Here is a 22416-nt window from a genome sequence, read left to right as displayed (position 1 = left end):
CGTTTTTCTTCTTAAACAAATCTAGACCTTTTCTGATTAAGGCTCCTAAAAAATCCTTCCCTCCTCCCACCCACTTTCTCAAGCCCCTCACTTTCCCATCTAAAGTATCAAACCCAAACCTACCAGGGTTTGTCTCCAGGCCTTACCAAGCTGTCAGGCATGAGTCTTTAGCACTGTGAGTCACATGCGACATCTGTGTGTATGGTGGGCACCAGGGCTGCCTCTCTTGGTCCAGTGGAGTCAGTGCCAGATGTGACAAGATGGGGTGAGGGGTGGAGGGCATGAGGTGAATATCAGAGATTTCTGGCTGGTGGTCTGGCTTACTGGCCCTGTTCCCCACCCTTTTGCCCCCTCTTCCTCTGGATTTGGGCGGCACAGCTCTTGGGGCTTGGAAAGCTTTCTTCTATCCAGTGAGGTAACAGCGTTCTGCCTTCAAGCGAAGTACATGGTGCGCAGAGTATCCTGGTGAACCTGCACGGCTTTGGCCAGGGCCTGGGGGTCCCGCCCATTGCTCTGCCCCGATATGTGGCTCCCCTCTCCACTGTCATGCTCCTCGTCCACTAGGTGGTATCGTGCCCGGAAAGCCACCAAGCAGGCATAGTAGGCAGGTGCTGGCATTGAGACGGAGCGTGTGCATCGTACATAAGTGTGGCACAGCTGGTACGTCAAGATCTGAAGCTCATCCGCTGTGAAACGGTTGTCATCCCAAAGGACATAGTAATGGGATGGTCGGCTGGTGCCCTGGATGCCTGCGTGGCTGCACAGATAGAAGTCAAACTCAAATGGGTGGGTGATGTTGGTGTCCACAGTGGTCCCAGCTGGGATGTTACCACTCTTCCCAATTTGCTCATTCTTGTCAGCACAAAAAAGGCGGGTGTGATGGCGTTTCTGCACCACAATATAAGTGATCCCAGGCTGGTAGTCCTTTTCCAGTTTGATGCAGGCATCACGAATGGCCAGCAGCTCATAGTGGAGGATCTGGGGGAGCTGGCCTTCAGGAACCCCATCTCGGTAGAAGATGATGTGGGTAGGCTTGAAGCGGGTGGACTTGTAGAACTGGATGAGCAGCTCACGTACCATGTAGGATAAGTCTTCAATGATCTCCTGCCGTGGTCGCTGCACCCTCACAGTAGTACAGTAACGGCTGGGGTGGGCATCCATACTGCCTACCACTGCTGTGATAGAAGGTTTTTTCCCATCCCCTGCTGGGGGGTGTGTAACATCTGCTCCCAGGAATATCACTGGTTGTTGAAAGACAGCAGAGCGTTGGTGTGGAACTAGGATGTTGTTAATGCCACCAAGTTTGACATTGACCTTCAGGCAAAGGTTGGACAGAGTCTGAGGCGAGGTCTTGACCACATTCTTCACTTGCACACACTGTGTAGCCATTCCCAAGACTGTATCTCCAACACGTTTCACTTCAGCATACACTGGCGTCTTCCCTGGCAGGATGACGATAATGAGCTGCAGCCCTGAGTAGGTGTTCTTGAGATGCCGGAACATGGGCTCCACGCTGTCTGCCCCCTGCGCATATTTGCAGAAGCAAGGCTGGCCCTGGATGGGCATCCCTGCATCCTTGGAAATCTTCCGCAGCTGGTCTGTGAAGTTCTTGAGCACTTCTTCTCGACACTGTTTTTGGCGTGCGAAGCAGGCAATGGCCCAGACTTTGATCTCAATCCCATTGTAGAACTGTTTCCCCTGCATGTCCCAGACACCCTGATTGGGTGTGGCAATGGCCCGGTTCCGGCCGCCGTACTGCAAGATGGGCGCCGGCAGCACTCGCCCCGTCACCTCCGTCATGTCATCCTTCACCTTGATCCCAAATTCCTGGATGTAGGGATCTAGATTGTAGCTGGCATTCTTCATCAGGCGGCTGATCTCCTCTTGTCTGTCTGGGGCCGATTTCTCAGCTTATTTCTCAGCTTCCTTTACCTTTTTCATAATAACACTTCAGAGGCTCATAGTCAGCAGAAATCAGAATAAGCCTTGTTAGAAATCTTTTTTTTTCCCCAAGAAGAAGAAAAAAATTTATTGTAGAAATATAATTTTGGCCATTATATATTTCATGTTTTCTGTAGTTTTCCAATTGTACTTTTTAAAAATTAATTTTTATTGGAACTTAATTGCTTTACAATGTTGTGTTAGTTTCTGCTGTACAGCAAAGTGAATCAGCTATATATATATATACATATATCCCCTCTTTTATGGATTTCCTTCCCATTTAGGTCACCACAGAGCACTGAGTAGAGTTCCCTGTGCTATACAGTAGGTTCTCATTAGTTATCTATTTTATACATAATAGTGTGTATATGTCAATCCCACTCCTCCCTTCCCCCTTTGGTATCCATAGGTTTGTTCTCTATATCTGTGTCTCTATCTCTGCTTTGCAAATAAGTTCATCTGTACCATTTTTCCAGATTACACATGTAAGCGATGTTATACAATATTTGTTTTTCTCTTTCTAACTTATTTCACTCTGTATCACAATCTCTAAGTCCATCCATATCTCTGCAAATGGCACAATTTCATTCCTTTTTATGGCTGAGTAATATTCCATTGTATATATGTACCACGTCTTCTTTATCCATTCCTCTGCTGATGGACATTTAGGTTGCTTCCATGGCCTTTCTATTGTAAATAGTGTGGCAATGGACATTGGAGTGCATGTATCTTTTTGAATTATGGTTTTCTCTGGGTATACGCCTAGTAGTGGGATTGCTGGGTCATATGGTAGTTCCCTCTGTGCCCACTTTCTGGAGAGTTTTTATCATAAATGGGTGTAGAATTTTGTCAAAATCTTTTGCCACATCTATTGAGGTGATCATATGGTTTTTGTTCTTCAATTTGTTAATATTGCGTATCACATTGATTGATTTGTATATATTGAAGAATCCTTGCATCCCAGGGATAAACCCCACTTGATCATGGTGTATGAACCTTTAAGGTGTTGTTGGATTCTGTTTGCTAGTATTTTGTTGAGGATTTTTGGTCTATGGTCATCAGTGATATTGGCCAGTAATTTACTTTTTTTGTGATATCTTTGTCTGGTTTTGGTATCAGGGTGATATTGGCCTTGTAGAATGAGCCTGGGAGTGTTCCTCTCTCTGCAATTTTTTTTGGAAGAATTTGAGAGGGATGGATGTTAACTCTAAATGTTTGATAGAATTTGCCTGTGAAGTCATCTGGTCCTGGATTTTTGTCTGTTGGAAGTTTTAATCACAGTTTCAATTTCATTACTTGTGATTGGTCTGTCCATATTTTCTATTTCTTCCTGGTTCAGTCTTGGAAGGTTGTACCTTTCTAAGAATTTGTCCATTTCTTCCAGGTTGTCCATTTTATTGGCATAGAGTTGCTTGTAGTAGTCTCTTATGATCCTTTGTATTCCTGTGGTGTCAGTTATAATGTCTCCTTTTTCATTTCTAATTTTATTGATTTGAGTCCTCTCCCTCTTTTTCTTGATGAGTCTGGCTAAAGGTTTATCAATTTTGTTTATCTTCTCAAAAAAACAGCTTTTAGTTTCATTGATCTTTGCTATTGTTTTCTTCATTTCTATTTATTTCATTTATTTCTGTTCTGATATTTATGATTTCTTTCCTTTTACTAACTTTGGGTTCTGTTTGTTCCTCTTTCTCTAGTTTCTTTAGGTGTAAGGTTAGGTTGTTTATTTGAGACTTTTCTTCTTTCTTGAGGTAGGATTGTATTGCTATAAACTTCCCTCTTAGAACTGCTTTTGATTCATCCCATAGGTTTTGGGTCATAGTGTTTTCATTGTCATTTGTTTCTAGGTATTTTTTAATTTCCTTTTTGATTTCTTCAGTGATCCATTGGTTATTTAGTAGGATACTCTTTAGCCTCCATGTGTTTGTGTTGTTTACATTTTTTTTTCCTGTAATAGATTTCTAATCTCATAGCATGTGGTCAGAAAAGATGTTTGATACGATTTCCATTTTTTAAAAATTTACTGAGGCTTGATTTGTGACTCAAGATGTGATCTATCCTGGAGAATGTTCCATGTGCACTTGAGAAGAAAGTGTATTCTGCTGCTTTCAGATGGAATGTCCTATAAATATCAATTAAGTCTATCTGGTCTAATGTGTCATTTAAGGCTTGTGTTTCCTTAGTTATTTTCTGTCTGGATTATCTGTGCATTGGTGTAAGTGAGGTGTTTAAGTCCCCCACTATTATGGTGTTACTGTTGATTTTCCCTTCTATGGCTGCTAACATTTGCCTTATGTATTGAGATGCACCTATTTTGGGTGCATAAATACTTACAATTGTTATATCTTCTTCTTGGATTGATCCCTTGATCATTATGTAGTGTCATTTCTTGTCTCTTGTAATAGTCTTTATTTTAAAGTCCATTTTGTCTGATATGAGTATTGCTACTACAGCTTTCTTTTGACTTCCATTTGCATGGAATATCGATTTCCATCCCTCACTTTCAGTCTGTATGTGTCCCTAGGTCTGAAGTGGGTCTCTTGTAGACAGCATATATATGGGTCTTGTTTTTGTGTCCATTCAGCTAGTCTGTGTCTCTTAATTGGAGCATTTAATCCATTCACATTTAAGGTAATTATTGATATGTATGTTCTTATTGCCATTTTCTTAATTGTTTTGGGTTTGTTTGTGTAGGTCATTTTCTTCTGTTGTGTTTCCTGCTTAGAGAAGTTCCTTTAGCATTTGTTGTAAAGCTGGTTTGTTGGTGCTGTATTCTCTTGGCTTTTGCTTGTCTGTAATGTTTTTGATTTCCTGGTCGACTCTGAATGAGAGACTTGCTGGCTAGAGTAATCTTGGTTGTATGTTTTTTCCCTTCATCACTTGAAATGTATCCTGCCATTCCCTTCTGGCCTGCAGAGTTTCTGCTGAAAAATCAGCTGATAACCTTATGGGGATTCCCTTGTATACTATTTGTTGCTTTTTCCTTGTTGCATTTAATATTTTTGTTTTGTATTTAATTTTTTTTAGTTTGTCTGTTTATTGGGTAGAGCTGTGCCTTGGAGTGGAGATGGAGACCTCCAGGAGATCTCACGCAGATTAATATTCCCTGGGGCCAGGAATTCTCTGGAAGTCCAGCATCCTGGATTCAGGCTCCCACCCTGGGGGGCTCAGGCCTGACCCCTGGCTGGGAACCGAGACTCTGTGAGCCAAAAAAAAAAAAAAAGTAAAACAAACAGAGAAACAAAACCCAAAACAAATAGGAAAAACAAACAACACCAAAAAAAGAAAACAAACAGACATACAAAACCCAAGATAAATGATAAAAACAAAACCAACCAAACAAAAGCAACAACAAAGAAAACGGACAAAGAAAACCCCCAAAGAAAACAAAAAAAAGAAAACAGCCAAACAAACAGAAGAACCCAAAAACAAAAACAAACAATGAAAACAAAACTAACAAAAACAGAAAGCAAACTAAAAAAAAGCAAAGAAAACATAAAACAAACACACAAAAAAGATAAAAACAAATAATACAAAACATAAAACAAAGACAAAAAAACCACAGAACAAGAAATTAAAATAAAAGTAGAAAACTAAAAGATATATTAAAATTTTTTTAAAAAGAAAAAATAAACAAAAAATAAAAAGTGATAAAAAATAAACAACAATAGTACAAAATGAAACAAAAAACAAACAAACAGAAATATTTGCCTGGTTTCTGCTTTGTCAGTGTCCTCCCACAATGAGCCACAGCCAACCTCCACCTCCCCAGGAAGCCCTCCAGTACCTCTAGGTAGGTCTCTGGACCCACTGTGGGCATTGTGAGGGCAGCTCAGTCTCTGACCCAACTCCCTCATGTACTTGTCTCCAATGTCCACAGCTGCTAAAGCTAGACTGGTCTCAGTTGTGAGAACCCTCATTATCAGTTCAGATGCTCTGCAGGCATTGGATATACCAGGCTAACTGCGAGGGTTTAATCCATGGCTTGTGCAGCTGCACAGAGAGATTTCTGCCCCTTTTCCTTAGTTGCACTGCCCCTGGGGCTCAGCTTTGGTTTTGGCCCCACCTCTACATGTGGGCCACCCTCAGGTGTCTGTTCCCCACCCAGGCAAGAGGGGGCAGAAACAGCAGCTGACTGGGGCACACTTACTCAGGCTGGGGAGGGATAAGGTGGCCACAACTGGTGTGCGTGCGCTTGCTCCAATGGGATCCCCCTGTAGTGCCTGCGGTAGCAGAGACCGGTGAGAAGTTGGAACAGACTGGGGCATGCTTGCTCTGGTGGGAATCCCTCCCAGTGTCCTTGGAGGCAGGGGCTGGCCTGTGGGTGGAGAACCTGTGATGTCGGCCCTGCTGCCACTTATGTGCCACTCAACAGTAGTGCTTCATTTCCGAGGCAGACCATGCCCCCTCCAGGAGCATTCCCAGCAGTGAAACCCCTCACTCTCGTCCCCTCTGGTTGTCTCCACGTTGCTCAGCTCCCTGTCCCTTCAGGCCATCTCGGCACAGCCAACAGTGGCCCTCTCCCTGGGTTTGCTCTCCTAACCCCAGGCTTTAGCACTCAGCCCCTGCCAGCGCTGGTGGATTCCCATCTCAGGCTGGTGGGCCCAGGGCTGATTCCTGAGGAGCTTTGGTGGGGGCAGCACTCGAGACTCTGCAGCCTGTGCAGGTGGAGGAGACCTTGGCTTGAGAGGCGAGTGAACCTGCTCAGATGGGTGCCCATCCCAGGGCCCACAGTGGCAGGGGCCGGTGGGTGGGTAAAGGGTTACAATGGTGGTTCCACCCCTTGCACCCCACTCAACAATGGCATCTTGCTTCTTTGGTGACCCAGGCTTCTTCCACCAACTTTTCCAGTTGTGGAGCTCGTTGCTTCCATCCTTTCAGGTTGTCTCTTCACAGCCAACAGCTGTCGCCTCCCTGGGTCTGTGCTCCGAACCCCACTTTCCAGCACCTAGACCCCCTCCACAACAGGAGACACACGACTCAGGCTGGGGTGCACAGGGCTGTGCACAGACCATGCGCACACATCTTACTCTGTTCTGCCTTTCCCAGACTGGATGCTGCATTCCCCTCTGATCCCCTGAAGCTCCCTCTCCACCCCAGCTGATTTCCCCACTGTGAGGGAGCTTCTCTGGGTGCAGGAACCTCTCCTCACCTTCAGCTCCCCACCAAGGGTGTTGGTCCCTTCACATTTCCTCTTTTCTTTTTATCTTTCTTTCATTCTACCAGGTTGCATGGGGATTTTGCTTGTGCTCTTAGGTGTCCAAGGTCTTCTGTTAGTGTTCAGCAGCTGCTCTGTGAGAATCGTTCCATCTGTAGATGTCTTCTTGATGTACTGTAAGGAGAGGTGAATTCTGCATCCTCTTATTCCACCATCTTGACTCCTCCTCTCCTAGGAATCTTAAAATTATGCTCTGGACCTATGAATGTGAACATCTTACTTGCTAAATAGGATATTGTGTAAAACAAAATGCAAAATTGTTGGGAGAAGCCACAGCTCTCAGAATAGATCTTTACCCTTTCTCTTTTCTTTCAATTCACTTGAAAGTTGAGTGCAGGCTTTGCATGTTTGGTAACGGTCATGCTGTTATTTCAAAGTTACATTATCAGCCACAGGCATATTACCTTTTAGCATTTACCCTTAAAATAAGTGATGCCCTTTAACATTATGACGTGTGATTATACTACACTAAAAGTAATGGGAAAACTCAACAACTTGTAAGAAACATAAAAAAAAAGTTTAAAAGCGATTTTTGTTAAAAATACCTAAAAGCACCACATAACTCCTCCACTCACCTTTCAAAAATGAATAATATTTTTGGGGGGATATGGGAAAAACTGGAAGAAGGAGGGAAAAGGACAATAAATAGAATGATAAAATGGAAAACGAGTTATGTAAAAGCATATTTGTACTGTATTTTGAAAAGACAAAGGCAATTTACTAACATAGTGTATTTCTCCCAGCCATAAAAATTAAAAGAAAGAACATAAAATTCAACCTGTATTAAGGTAGAGTAGGGAACATTTGAAAGCATTGATTGAAAAGGATAAAATGACATACCCTTAATTCTCTAGAATATAAAGTTACTTTCAAGAGAAAAAAGTAATTGTGCATGGAAGACGGAGTAGCAGAAGAATCTGACTATTTTGTAGATATATTTTGGCTTTGGCTATTACATAAGCGTGTTATGAACACTTGTCCTTGGTCCTTTCCATGGACTTATACTTTAATTTCCCTTAGGTAAATACCTAGGAGTAGAAAGGTTGGATTATGTAACAGGTATATGTTTAACATTTTAAGAAACTGGCTTCCAAACTGGTTGTCATATTTTACATTCCCACAACAGTGTATGAGAGTTCCAGTCTTCCACCATCTTGCCAAAGCCTGGTATGGCCTGTCTTTTAAATTGTAGCCATTCTAGTAAGTGTGTAGTGGTATCTCATGGTTGTTTTAATTTTTATTTCTCCAGTTACTAATGATGTTGGGCCTCGTTTCGTTTGGTTATTTGCCATTTATACATCCTCTTTGGTGAAACGTCTATTCAGATATTTTGTCTGTTTAAAAAATTGGGTCATTTGATTTCTTATTATTGACTTTGAAAGTTCTTTTTTATTCTAGACACAAGTCCTTTATTAGATATATAATTTTAAAATATTTTTCCCAGTCTGTGATTTGTCATTTCATTCTCCTAATAGTACATTTTGAAGAATGGAAGGTTTTAATTTTGAGGAAGTCAAATTTATCAATTTGTTCCTTTGTGGAATGTGTTTTTGATGTAATATCTAAGAAATTTTTTGCTAACTCAGCTGCACAAAGATTTTCTTCTATGTTTTCCTCTAAAAGTTTTGTAGTTTTATAGATTTTACTGTTAGGTCTATAAACCATTTTAGTTAATTTTGGTATATGGTGATTTATTTATTCATTTTTGGATTTGGATATCCAAATCGTTCAGCAAAATTTGTTGAAAAGACGATCCTTTGCTGAATTGCCTTTGCACCTTTGCCAAAAATAAGTTGTCTATAAATATGTGGGTCTTTTTCTGAACTCTCTTTTATATTCTATTGCTTTATTTGTCAGCCTTCATGAAAATACAACATTGTCTCGATTACACTCAGCACTCTTTGTTGTTCTTTATCAAGGTTGTTTTAGCTCTTATGTCCTTACAATTTTCATATAGACATTGGAATGAGCTTGTCACATCCTACCAGGAAGTGGACTAGAATTTTGACTGAGAATGCATTAAATCAACAGATCAATAAGGGGGGAATTGATAGTTTTACAATATTGAGTCCTCTAATCCATAGTCCAGGTATATTTCTCTATATATTTAGATAATCTTTAATTTTTTTTCCAGCAATATTTTGTAGTTCCATTGTATAGACTTTCTAGAGGTGCTTTGAACATTTGTGTTGTTAGAAATTTATTCATTCCATCTATGTGATTTAATTTATAGGCATAGTTTTACTTACCATCCATTTACCATATGTAGAATAGAGTAATGTCACTTCTCCTATTCCTGAAATGATAATTTGTATTTTATCCTTTTTTTGTTGGTCTGACATGGACAGAGATTTATCAATTTTATTGTCCTTAGCAAAGAACCAGATTTTGGATTCAATAATTTTTTTCTATTATTTTTATGTTTCTTATAGTTATTTTCCTCTTTGATTGTTATTATTTCCTTTCTTCTGCTTACTTTTAGTTTAATTATCTCTTTTTCTAGCATCTTAACATAGAAACTGAGATCTTTGACAAAATATTTGATGTTTACTATAAAGAATGGTACATATCACCCTAATAACTGTTTTTCAGCATCCTACAAAATCCAATGTGCTGTGTTTCTACATAAGTTTAAAGTTAACTATAAAGTTCTTTTGGTTTCTTTTGACCCATGATTATTTAAAAATATCATTTAATTAAAAATATTTGTGGGTTTTACAGATATATGTCTGTTATTGAGTTCTAATTCAATTTCATTTATTATTACTTGAATTCTCTTGACCATATGAAGAGTTGTTTTCTGGTTCAAAATATGGACTATCTTAGTAAAGTGTTCTTTATGTACTTTACAATAATATGTAATTTGCTGTTCGTGGTGAAGTGTCCCATAAATGTCAATTAGGTTAAGTTGTTTCATAGTTTTTCATGTCTTCTACATATTTATTTATTTACTGTCCACTTTTTCTATTATTTATTAAGAAAGGGGTCTTGAAATTTCCAACTACAATTGTGGATTTTCCTATTTCTCCCTGTGCTTTTACCAGCTTTTGTTTCATATATTTTGAAGCTATTTATTAGCTGCATCCCATTTAGAATTTTATACCCTCTTGATTGACACCCTTTACTTTTATTTAAATTGAAATACAGTTGATGTACAATATTATGTTAAAGATTTACTACATAGTGATTTGACATGTGCATACATTATGAACTGATCACCACAATAAATTGAGTAACCACCTATTCCCATAAAAAGTTATTATAATATGATTGACCATATTTCCTATGCTGTATATTACATCCCTATGATTTATTTATTATATAACTGGAGGTTTGTAGCTCTTAATCCCTTAGACTTATTTCTCCCAACCATCCACCCCTAACCCCCATCCCTTTTGGCAACCATTCATTTTTGTTCTGTATCTATGACTCTGTTTTTATTTTGTTTTTTTCTTTGTTTTGTATTTTAGTATCCACTTATTTGTGAGATCATATGGTATTTGTCTTCTCTGACTTATTTCTCTTAGCATAATACAATTTAAGTACATCCATGCTGATGCAAAATGACAAGATTTCATTTTCTACAGCCAATAATCCCATTCTCCCTCTCTCTCTCTCTCTCTCTCTCTCTCTCTCTCTCTCTCTCTCTCTATATATATATATATATATATATATATACCACATCTTCATTGTCCATTCATCCAACAATGGACACTCAGATTGCTGCCGTACATTGGCTATTGTAAATAACACTGCAATAAATATTTGGGTGCATATATCTTTTTGAATTGGTGCTTTTTCTTTGGGTAAATACCCAGAAGTAAAATTGCTGGATCATACAGCAGCTTTATTTTTAATTCTTTGAGGAAACTTCATACAGTTTTTCATAATGGCTGCACCAGTTTGCAATCCCACCAACAGTACATGAGTCCCGTTTTCTCCACATCCTTGCCATCACTTGTTATTTGTTGTCTTTTTGATGGTAGCCATTCTGACAAGTGTGAGGTGGTATCTCACTGGGTTTTGATTTGCATTTCCCTGATGATTAGTAAAGTTGACTCTCTTTTCATGTGCCTCTTGGCTATCTGTATGTCACAGGTCCTCTGCTCATTTTTTAAATTGGGTTGTTTTTTTATTTGATGTTGAGTTGTATTAGTTCTTTGTATATTTTGGATATTAACTCCTTATTGGATATAATGTTTGCAAATATCTTCTCCCATTTATTAGGTTGGCTTTTCATTTTGTTGATAGTTTCCTTCATTGTAAAAAAGCTTTTCAGTTTGATGGACACCTCCCATTTTTTAAATTTGCTTTTGGTTCCCTTGTCTGAGGACATATATCAAAAAAATTATCGCTAAGACCAAAGTAAAAGGGTGTATTGCCTATGTTTACTCTTAAAAGTTTTGTGGTTTCAGGTCTTGCATTCAACTCTTTACTACATTTTGAGTTTATTTTTGTATATGGTGTGAAAAAGTAGTTCAGTCTGATTATTTTGCATACAGCTGTCCAGTTTTCCCAACACCATTTAGTGAAAAGGTGTTTTTTTCATTGTTTACTTTTGTCTCCTTTGTCATAATATAGTTGACCATATAAGAATGGGTTTATTTCTAGGCTCTCTACTTTGTTCCAATGATGTATGTGTCTGTTTTGTGCCAGTACCTAACCATTTGATTACTGTAGCTTTGTAGTATAGTTTGAAATCAGGGAGTGTGATACCTCCACCTTTGTTATTCTTTCTAAAACTTACTCTGGCTATCTGGCTGTCTTTTGTGTTTCCACACAAATTTTAGAAATATTTGTTTTATTATGTGAAAAATGCCTTTGGTATTTTGATAGAGATTGCACTGAATCTATAGATTGCCTTGGTTAGTATGGTCATTTTAACAATATTGATTCTTCCATTACATGAACATGCTATATCTTTACAGTTGTTTGTGTTGTCTTCAGTTTCTTCCTTCAATGTCCTACAGTTTTCAGAGCATATATGTTTTGCCTTTTTGCTTATATTTATTCCTAGGTATTTTATTCTTTCTGGTGCAACTGTAAATAAGATGGTTTTCTTAATTTTTCTTTCTGATAGTTCATTGTTAGTGTATAGAAACACAAGTGATTTCTGTATATTAGTTTTGTATTCTGCAAATTTACTGATTTCATCTATTAGTTCTAATAGATTTTGGTGGTATCTGTAGAATTTTCAGTATATACTATTGTGTCATCTACAAACAGTGACAATGTTAGTTTTTCCTTTCCAATTTGGATGTTTTAAAATAGCTTTTTCTTGTCTGATTGCTGTGGCTAAGACTTTCAGTACTCTGTTGAATAAAAGTGATGAGAATGGGAATAACCATCTTTTTCCTGATCTTAGAGGAAACACTTTCAGCTTTTCACCATTTAGTATAATGTTGGCTGTGGGTTTGCAATATATGGCCTTTATTATGTTGAGATATGTTCCCTCTATATCCACTTTGTGGAGGGTTTTTAGTCATAAATAGATGTTGATTTTATCAAAAGCTTTTTCTGCATCTATTGAGATGATCATATGGTTTTTATTCTTTGATTTGTTAATGTGGTGTATCACATTAAATGATTTATGGATATTGAACAATCCTTGCATCCTTGGGATAAATCCCACTTGATCACATGTATGATCCTTTTAATGCATTGTTAAATTTGGTTCCCTACATTTTGTTGAGGATTTTTGCATCCATGTTCATCAGGGACATTGGCCTGTAATTTTTTTTTTTTTTCAGTGTGTTTTGTCTGAATTTTGTATTAAAGTGATGCTGGCCTCGTAGGTTTAGTTTTGAAGCCTTATTACCTCTTCATATATGAACATTGGGATGCATGCATCTTTTTGAATTATGGTTTTATCCAGATATATGCCCAGGAGTGGGATTGCTGGATCATATGGTAGTTCTATTTTTAGAGAAGAGTTAACACCTATACTTCTCAAACTGTTCCAAAAAATTGCAGAGGAAGGAACACACCCAAGCTCATTCTACAAGGTCATCAACACCCTGAAACCAAAACCAGGCAAAGATATCAAAAAAGAAGTAAATTATAGGCCAATATCACTGATGAACATAGACACAAAAATCCTCAACAAAATACTAGCAAACTGAATCCAACAACACATTAAAAAGATCATACACCATGATCAAGTGAGATGTAAGGATTCTTCAACATACATAAATTGATCAATATGATACACCACATCAACAAACTGAAGAATAAAAGCTATATGATCATCTCAATAGATGCAGAAAAAGCTTTCAACAAAATTCAACACACATTTATGATAAAAACTCTACAGAAGTTGGTATAGGGGAAACATACCTCAATATAATAAAGGCCATATATGACAAACCCACAACAAACATCATTCTCAATGGTAAAAAACTGAAAGCATTTCCTCTAAGATCAGGAACAAGACAAGGATGTCCACTCTCACCACTTTTATTCAACATAGTTTTGGAAGTCCTAGCCATGGCAATCAGAGAACAAAAAGAAATAAAAGGAATCCAGATTGGAAAAGAAGAAGTAAAACTGTCACTGTTTGCAGATGACATGATACTATACATAGAAAATCCTGAAGATGCCACCAGAAAACTACTAGAACTCTCCAATGAATTTGTAAAGTTGCAGGATACAAAAATAATACACAGAAATCTCTTGCATTTCTATACACTAACAACAAAAGATCAGAAAGAGAAGTTAAGGAAACACTCCCATTTACCATTGCAACAACAAAAAATAAAATACCTAAGAATAACCCTACCTAAGGGGGCAAAAGACCTGTATGCAGAAAACTATAAGACACTGATGAAAGAAATCAAAGATGACATAAAGAGATGGAGAGATATACCATGTTCTTGGATTATAAAAATCAATATTGTCAAAATGACTATATTACCCAAAGTAATCTACAGATTCAAGGAAATCCCTATCAAATTACCAATAGCACTTTTCACAGAATTAGAACAAAAAAAAATTAGTGTTTTTATGGAAACACAAAAGACCCCAAATAGCCAAAGCAATCTTGAGAAAGAAAAATGGAGCTTTGTAACTACAAAGTTACAGTAATCAAGACAATATGGTACTGGCACAGTTACTTTGTAACTACAAAGTTACAGTAATCAAGACAATATGGTACTGGCACAAAAGCAGAAATATAGATCAATGGAACAGGATAGAGCATCCTAAGATAAACCCATGCACCTATGGTCACCTAATCTATGACAAAGGAGGTAAGAATATACAGTGGAGAAAAGACAGTCTCTTCAATAAGTGGTACCGGGAAAACTGGAGGGCTACATGTAAAAGAATGAAATTAGAACACTCCCTAACACCATACACAAAAATAAACTCAAAATGGACTAAAGTCCTAAATCTAAGACCAGATACTATAAAACTCTTAGAGGAAAACATAGGCAGAATACTCTTTGACATAAATTGCAGCAAGATCTTTTTGGATCCACCTCTTAGAGTAATGAAAACAAAAAACAAAAATAAACAATGGGACCTAATTAAACTTAAAAGTTTTTGCATAGCAAAGGAAATCATCAACAAAATGAAAAGACAACCCACAGATTGGGAGAAAATAATTGCCAATGAAACAACAAACAAGGGATTAATCTCCAAAATATACAAACAGCTCATGCAGCTCAATATCAAAAAATAAAAACTAAAACTAAAACAAAAACAAAAAAACCCAAATAACCTAATCAAAAAATGGGTGGAAGTTCTAAATAGACATTCTCCAAAGAAGACAAACAGATGGCCTAGAGGCACAAGAAAAATGCTCAACATCACTAATTATTAGAGAAATGTGAATCATAACTGCAGTGAGGTATCACCTCACAGCAGTCAGAATGGCCATCATCAAAAAATCCACAAACAATAAATACTGGAGAGGGTGTGGAGAAAAGGGAACCCTCCTACACTGTTGGTGTGAATGTAAATTGATACAGCCACTATGGAGGCTCCTTAAAAAACCAAACATAGCCACATATTTTAATTGATCAATAATCAAATTATCAAAATTAACCTCACCAGCAGTGGGAGAAATTGTAACCATGTGTTCCCTGGTAGAATGCAAGGAAAAAACATAACTTCTGTGATACCCTGCGAGAGATGATCTATACCTATTCATGAGGAACATTGGACAAATGCAAATTAAAGGACATAGTAAAAATAACTTAGCTATACCATTCAAAAATAGCAAAGTTATGAAAGACAAAATAAAATAAAGCAACATGAAATTTGAGTGCAATACATGATTCAGGATTTCATTTTACTGTAAAGTACATTGTTTGCACACTTGCAGAAAATGAATGACGTTTATAGTTTAGATACTATTTTTGTGTCAATTTAAATTTTCTGATATTGATCGCTGTACTCTGGTGTCATGGATGAATATTTCTTTTTTAGGAAAAACATGATATATTTAGGGGTAGTGGGGCTTCATATTTACAACTTAATCTCCAATGATTCAGAAAATAAAACAGAGAGTGAGAGAGAGAATAATAAAGTATATGTGATAAAGTGTTAACAGTGGGGGACTCTGAGTGTACAACTTCTTGTATTGTTTTTGGTTGTAGTCTATGTCTGAAATTAAGCCAATATACAAACATGTTTAAGAAGTAAAAAAAAAAAAAAGCAGTACATGCTTTGAATTTACCAAGCACATCCGACATTGCGGGAGAGAGGTGTCCTATAAAATTTAAAGCAGAAGATTTATTTAATAGACACATAGGAAAAAAAGAAGCCAGCTTTAGTGAATTCAATTCAGGTTATTGCAATTTTATTGAGTATATATTATGTGCTATGCAGTATGCTCAAAGTTAGGAAATCAAAGAAGGATAAGACTAGAGATAGGGACAAATTTAGTATGCTATCATATGATGTGGAAATGGTGAATGAATTACCTATAACCATTTCCTTTCCATTTAGAATCATGTTTGGTGTGAGAGATATGTAAATAATCTGTTGAATTGATACATAAGAATTAATCACAAGGAAAACGTTTGAGAAGGTGTCAAGGCCAAATAAAAAAATTCTCATTAGTGTGCTTCTAAAATAAATTGTTGAGGTTGCCGATGAATAACAGCTTCTGCAAAAAACACTCTTATTGGAAAATTCATTTCTATGAATATATTTTTCCTGAGAAATGATACCTTAATTGAATGTGTAGGGTTATTTTATATTTTTAAGAAAATAGTTTGTATATATTTTCTCTTAGATAGTAGGTAAATGATTGAGTAAAAAGGAAATGTGAATGTTTTCTTGTGGGAAACAATTCAATAAATATTCATTTATATTTACTAATTATTCATATTTATTAAGTGCTCTTTTTGTGCTTATTTTGTAGTAGACTCTTCTAAATTCTGAACTATTAGAAAACTACATCTACAATAATTGAGAATTCATTAAAAAAACCTTTAAGATAGTTTTACTAGAAAATTGTTCAAAACAGTGTACTACTTTAACATATTGTAATGGTTAAATTGTAAATTCATGTAAATATTTTGTGGGAATGATTTATGTGCCAGATTTATATAAGCCAGTTTTGTTTATTTCTTGATAAAGAATGATAACAACTGTTTAAGCTGTCTGCCTTTTTTTTTCTTTTTTCTTTCTTGAAGTTAAGCAAATTAAGAGGTGGGCTTTTGGGGAATTAAATGAGTTGATTTTAGTTCAAATTAGAAAGCTATTATATAGCTCTCCTGAGTGTCAGTTTATCAGTTTAACAGCTAAGATATGAGAAAGAGGAAGATGGGGACAATGATATTGAGTTGTGTTGATCAATTAGTTTACTATTTCTGTCAAGTATATCTTTGGAATTTCAAATAAGAAGATAGAAGTGTTTTTTCAGTGAAAGAGGGTATTCAGGGCCGGAGGTAGAGATATCCAATATCCATTTATTCACTGATTTATTAAACTAATATCATTACTTAGTATGTGCCAAGAAATTCCCTACATGCTCTAATTATAAAGGTTGACACATGAAGCCAAATAAGTATAGAAAATTTTCCCCCCAAATTGCAATTTTGAATGGGAAGAAAGAAGGACCAAAAACTAATCTTTGCAAAATATCTACATCTCAGGTTTGAATAGAGGAAGCAGGGACATAGAAGGGTACAGGGCATTTCCAGAGAAATAGAGGGAGATCAGGAAGGAACAAAGAAGAAAGACTCCCTACCACAGAGACCATAAGCTGTGATTTGTCCACAGCATCAGGAACCATACAGAGTTGTAAGAGTGCCTGAAAAGCTGGGGTTCTAAGAAAAAGCTACTACATTTACCAAACAGTAGTAAATTAGTGACTTACAAGCCTGGTAGAGTCTGGGAGCTGAAGCAAGTTTCAGAGATTTAAGGAAGAAAAACAAGGTGATGGCTAGGGAACTGAGAATAAATTATTCCTTAAAGATACTTAGCAAGGAAGAAAAAGAGTAAAGGTTACAGTAGTTTAGGAGGAAGGGGTTAGTGGAGAGAGGATAGGGAATATATTTATTAGGAATGGCTCATGAGGAATATATTATATATTACTATAGCATCTTCTTTATATATTTATTGACTCCTAACTTCAGAAGGAAGTGAAATGAACTTTAGAGCAAGCTGGAGCACTGGGAGGAATATGAGGGTATATATCACCCCAACTGTGCCCAACATGTAAGCTGGACAGTCTTCAGTTCAGGAAAAATACAGAAAAAATGATCATAAAAAATAAGAATTTCTGTTATCAAAGTATACCATAGGAAAATTGTGAAAAGATATTCTCAAATCACATATATGATGAGTTTATTATCCAAAAAATTAAAAGATTTCCTAAAAGTTTTTAAGAATTAGATAAGGAAACTATCAGAAAATGCTGAGACGTAAGTAGACATTTCACAGTAGATGAAACAGTAATGGTCAGTGAATACATGAAAATCTGTTAAGCATCTTTAATAGTCAGGAAAATGCAAATTAAATTTACAATAGATAAAATGTAAAACCACAAGATAGCAAAAATTTTAAAGTCTGATAATACCAATTTTAATTGAATATTAGAGCAATAGGAATGCTTAATTACTACTAATGGGAGGATAAATTGCCACAAGTACTTTGGAAACAATTTGACATCACCTAACAAAGTTGGAGATGTGCATACCTACAACCTAGGTTACAAGGTATATAATTGGGAACCCTTTCCAAATGTACACAGGAGATATTAAAAAGCATTCGTGATGTATTTTTTGAATTACAAAAATAATGAAAAAAACTTGAGTACCTATTAGGAGGAGAATTATTAAATAAATTGGTTATAACAGAATATGATATGAAGTAAAACAATACACAGTAATAGGTCTTAATCTTAGTAATGTTGAATGAATAAAACAAATATGAAAAGAAAGTATACAGAATTATTCCATTTCTGTAAGTGCCAAGTTATATATAAATAAACAAAATATTATTTAGGGATACATATAAGTTGGTAAATCTACAAAGAAATGCAAGGGAGCAATAAACTTTAGAATAACAGTCAACTCTGTGCAGATAGAAATGGTGATTCATAGGAAGAAACATAACATTCTCAAAGGTACTGACAGTGTTCTATTTTTTAATCTCCACGGAGGACACTGGGGTGTTCCTTACTTGATATTCTTTTAATTATACATTTATTTTGTATATACTCTTTGCAGTTATGATATACTTCATAGAATTAATTTTTAAAGGACAATGAATAGAGCAATGAAGAATATACCTATAAGCCTCCATAATAGCCAATGCAGTTTTTCAGAAAGCTGACACCTTCACTGTGTAAAATACTGTTACCTTTTCTAGTGACTCAGACTTCAGAGCTGTGTATATCTGTCACTAATATTTTGAAATACAGAGATGGTATTTCTATTGAATAATTTTTTTTCCTGTCTGAAAACACCATTTAGTTGTAGGTATTATGTAGGAAAATACCCACAAGATATTTAGGAGTACAAAAATTTTATTGAAACTAGTAATATGTTTATGAGGCACTTGTTATAATAGAAAATTACATTTAATATTGAACAGGACAATCTAGGTTTGAATACAAGTTTTACAGTTTCTGGTAGTTATATTCTTAGCAAACTCGCTCATTCTTGTTTTCTCATTTTGCTAATCTATAAAATGGGGATAATAAGACCAATCCCGTAAGGCTGTGTAGTTTTCCCTTTTGGAAGAGATGGTCACAGTTCAGCATCATCAAGAAGGGGCAGAGAAAATACATGTAAATATTAAAAACATGGGTTCTGAGGATGGGTAACTTCTGAGATAATTAGAATAGTTAGCTCTATTGTAACATTCTCATGATAACATAAAAAAACTGAAAAAGACGTTTTTGTTTTGAGAATTTACACTATATATTTTTGGCCTTGAATCTTAAAGCGCATCATGCTTAAAGAAAAAATGGAGAACCAACATTTTCTAGAGAACTTTGAAAATAGTAGCTAATTTATGCCACTCAAAAACCATTTAGCGTTATATACTAAAATTCTTTTGGCATGAAGAAATGGAGCATATACATTATTCTATTTACAAGTTTATCAGCCACAGATATGAGAAAGTAGTTTAGGTTTAATGGAGACAAGTAAAATATTTGCCTATATTTAATCCATAGAAACCATACTAAATGTGGGCTAGATTTGCACATATTGGTAACATTTTTTGAAGTCAGGAAATATATGTTTTAGAATATATAATAAAGATAATATTTTTAAAGTTAAAGTGAAAGAATGGTATTTGATATAAATTTAGAAAATATTTTACTTAGATGAAATAGAAAGAAAGAAAAAATGAATATAGAGCCAAATTAGAGCTGCTTACTTGGGTAAAGTTCTGTTTTATAAAAATCTTGTAACTATGGAATCATTTCTCAAAGCAAAATCTTACTTGAAGTTCCCAAAATGAAAGCGATAAAAATGGATCAGCTTTGGTTGAAGATGTTAGTAGGAAGCAGGGGTGTCTCCTTGCCATGCCACTCCCATCCCCCAACCATACCTGCTGAATATCTCCTCATAAATTTGGAAAAAGTAAGATAAAGGCATGGATTCTCCAGAATTTCCTCTTGCTCAAAATATTGATATCTTTGCCTCCTGTAAATAGTAAGTCATTGAGCCAAAGCACAGCTCTGCAGGTGAGTTACTAACCTAGGATGGACAAAGTCTCTAAACAAAAAATGCACTAAAAATGTAGGTTGGGATGTTGAAAGTTTGATGAGTCAGTTTGGAGTGTAGATCACAGCTCAATAAAGTAATGCTTGGTTTCTCTACTAAAGAGACTGCTCAGCCCTCTGTGGTTTCGAGTATTAACATTAGCTGGGAGCTAGAGAAGAGTGGCAATACAACTGAGATGAAGAGGGAACAAAACATAACCTCCCACCCTTTCATGAAATGAAACTTCTAGAAACGAGTGTATAACTATCTAGTCTGGGGGTCTCCTACATTTTTATGTCATGCATTCCTATCAGTTAACTTTTTTCAGTGTACACTCTCTAAAAATATGCATATTTATGCATTATTTCAATGTACTATATTACTAAAAGTTTCATGATATAAAACAAAAACAGAACTTAAGAAAGGATGAGAGGAAAATAAATACAAATAGATGGCAAAGGTTTTTCTTCCACTTCCCAACAGGAGACAACTGCTTAGGTTTTCATGTCACATTGATTTTGTACCCTCCATTGCAAGGATTATAAAAGGAATAGTTTGGAGTAGATGAGCACCATCAATGTAGATTTCAGTATATCTCCTAAGATAAAGGCATGCATAATATTAGAGAAAGAATATTATGAGATTTATAAGTGACATTTTAAATAATAGTGCTGACAGATCTTGCATATCTTATTCTAAAATTACATGATATGTTTTGGTGGGGGATTCAAGCTTAAATTATTAAAAAAGTCTTTAAAGTTGTTTTGAACTGAGTCAACTAAGCTGATTGTTCTCGATTTTTACTTTATTTTAGTGTGGCTAAGTTTATTTTAATTTTCGTCAGAAACTATCTTGTAGAATTATTTAAACTCAAATTAGAGATATTTGTATAGGATGACTGAATGAAAAGCAATTTATAAATATATGACACCTACTGAAGTCATAATGTATTTCTGAGTGCTAAGTGATTAGGAATTATAAAAATTAAATATTTTTATTTATTCTTGCCATGTGTAATTCAAAATTCAGAATTTTTCAAATAAGAAGTTATTGTTCCTCTCTCTTATGGGTGATATTTTCTGTTGGAAATAAAGGATGATTCATGTCAACAGTGGACTGTAAAGTCTCCATCCTTTATTAAAAAGCTCTCCAAGTTCATTTGATAGTGATCAAATGACTATCCTGATAGTCTTGTAAAATGTATTTGGGAGTGTTCCCTCCTCTTCAATGCCTCTAACATATTAGAGGCATTCTGCATTAACATTACATCATGTAACACCCATAAGATTACAGGACATAAATGTGCAAGTAAACAACATTGTTGCCATATTTTTAAAGAAGAAAAAGTAAAAATTTCCATTTTACTGCTCATGCATTTTCATCTTTCACTGACAAAGCCATATGTGAATTATTGGAAGTTACATTTTTCCAACTATTCATGCGGCATGTGATCCTACCTTCTAAACTTGGATTGTTGAAGACTATGCATGAAGAAGACAATGATGACACTCCCACATTTAGCCTAAAACACTTCTTTTTTCAGAAGAAAAAAGTAAGCAAACAGATTAAATAAACAATATAAGATTGTTGGATTAACAGATTTCTGAAGAAAAAGGAACATAAAATAATACAAATATCCAGTTATCTTAACTAAATTAATTTTAAAATTGAGATATAATTGACATACAGCATTATATAAGCTTAACATGTACAATGTGATGATTTAATACACATACATATTGTGAAATGTTTACCAAAATAAGGTTAGTTAAAACATCCTTTACCTCACATAATTGCCATTTAGTTGTTTGTTATGGTGAGAACATTAAACTCTGCTCTTGTAGCAACTTTGAATTATAAAATACAGTCTTGTTAACTATAGTCATTATGCTGTACCTTAGATCCCCAGAATTTTATAACTGAAAGTTTCTACCCTTTGACCAACATTCCATATCTTCCTCACTGCTAATCCCTGGCAACCACCATTCTATTCTCTGTTTCTATGAGTTCAGTGATTTAGATCCCACATATAAATTAGATCATGCAATACAGGCATACCTCATTTTACCGTGCTTTGCTTTATTGCAC

The 22416-nt window shown here is 35.8% G+C and overlaps 1 protein-coding gene across 1 annotated transcript; it reads right to left on the bottom strand.

Moving 5' to 3' along the window:
- Positions 1-363: 363 nt before the first annotated feature.
- Positions 364-6206, bottom strand: LOC133102260 (protein argonaute-1-like). Its single transcript, XM_061207221.1, has 2 exons — positions 6089-6206; positions 364-1910 (listed from the first exon to the last, which is right to left on the bottom strand). The coding sequence occupies exons 1-2, from the start codon at positions 6204-6206 to the stop codon at positions 433-435; spliced, it is 1596 nt and encodes a 531-aa protein (XP_061063204.1). The 3' UTR covers positions 364-432.
- Between the last annotated feature and the right edge of the window lie 16210 nt (positions 6207-22416).

This window comes from Eubalaena glacialis, chromosome 12, assembly GCF_028564815.1.
Source record: "Eubalaena glacialis isolate mEubGla1 chromosome 12, mEubGla1.1.hap2.+ XY, whole genome shotgun sequence".
NCBI classification, from domain to species: domain Eukaryota; kingdom Metazoa; phylum Chordata; class Mammalia; order Artiodactyla; family Balaenidae; genus Eubalaena; species Eubalaena glacialis.
The sequence above is the reverse complement of the archived record's forward strand: the minus strand, read 5'-3'. Positions and strand labels throughout refer to the sequence as shown.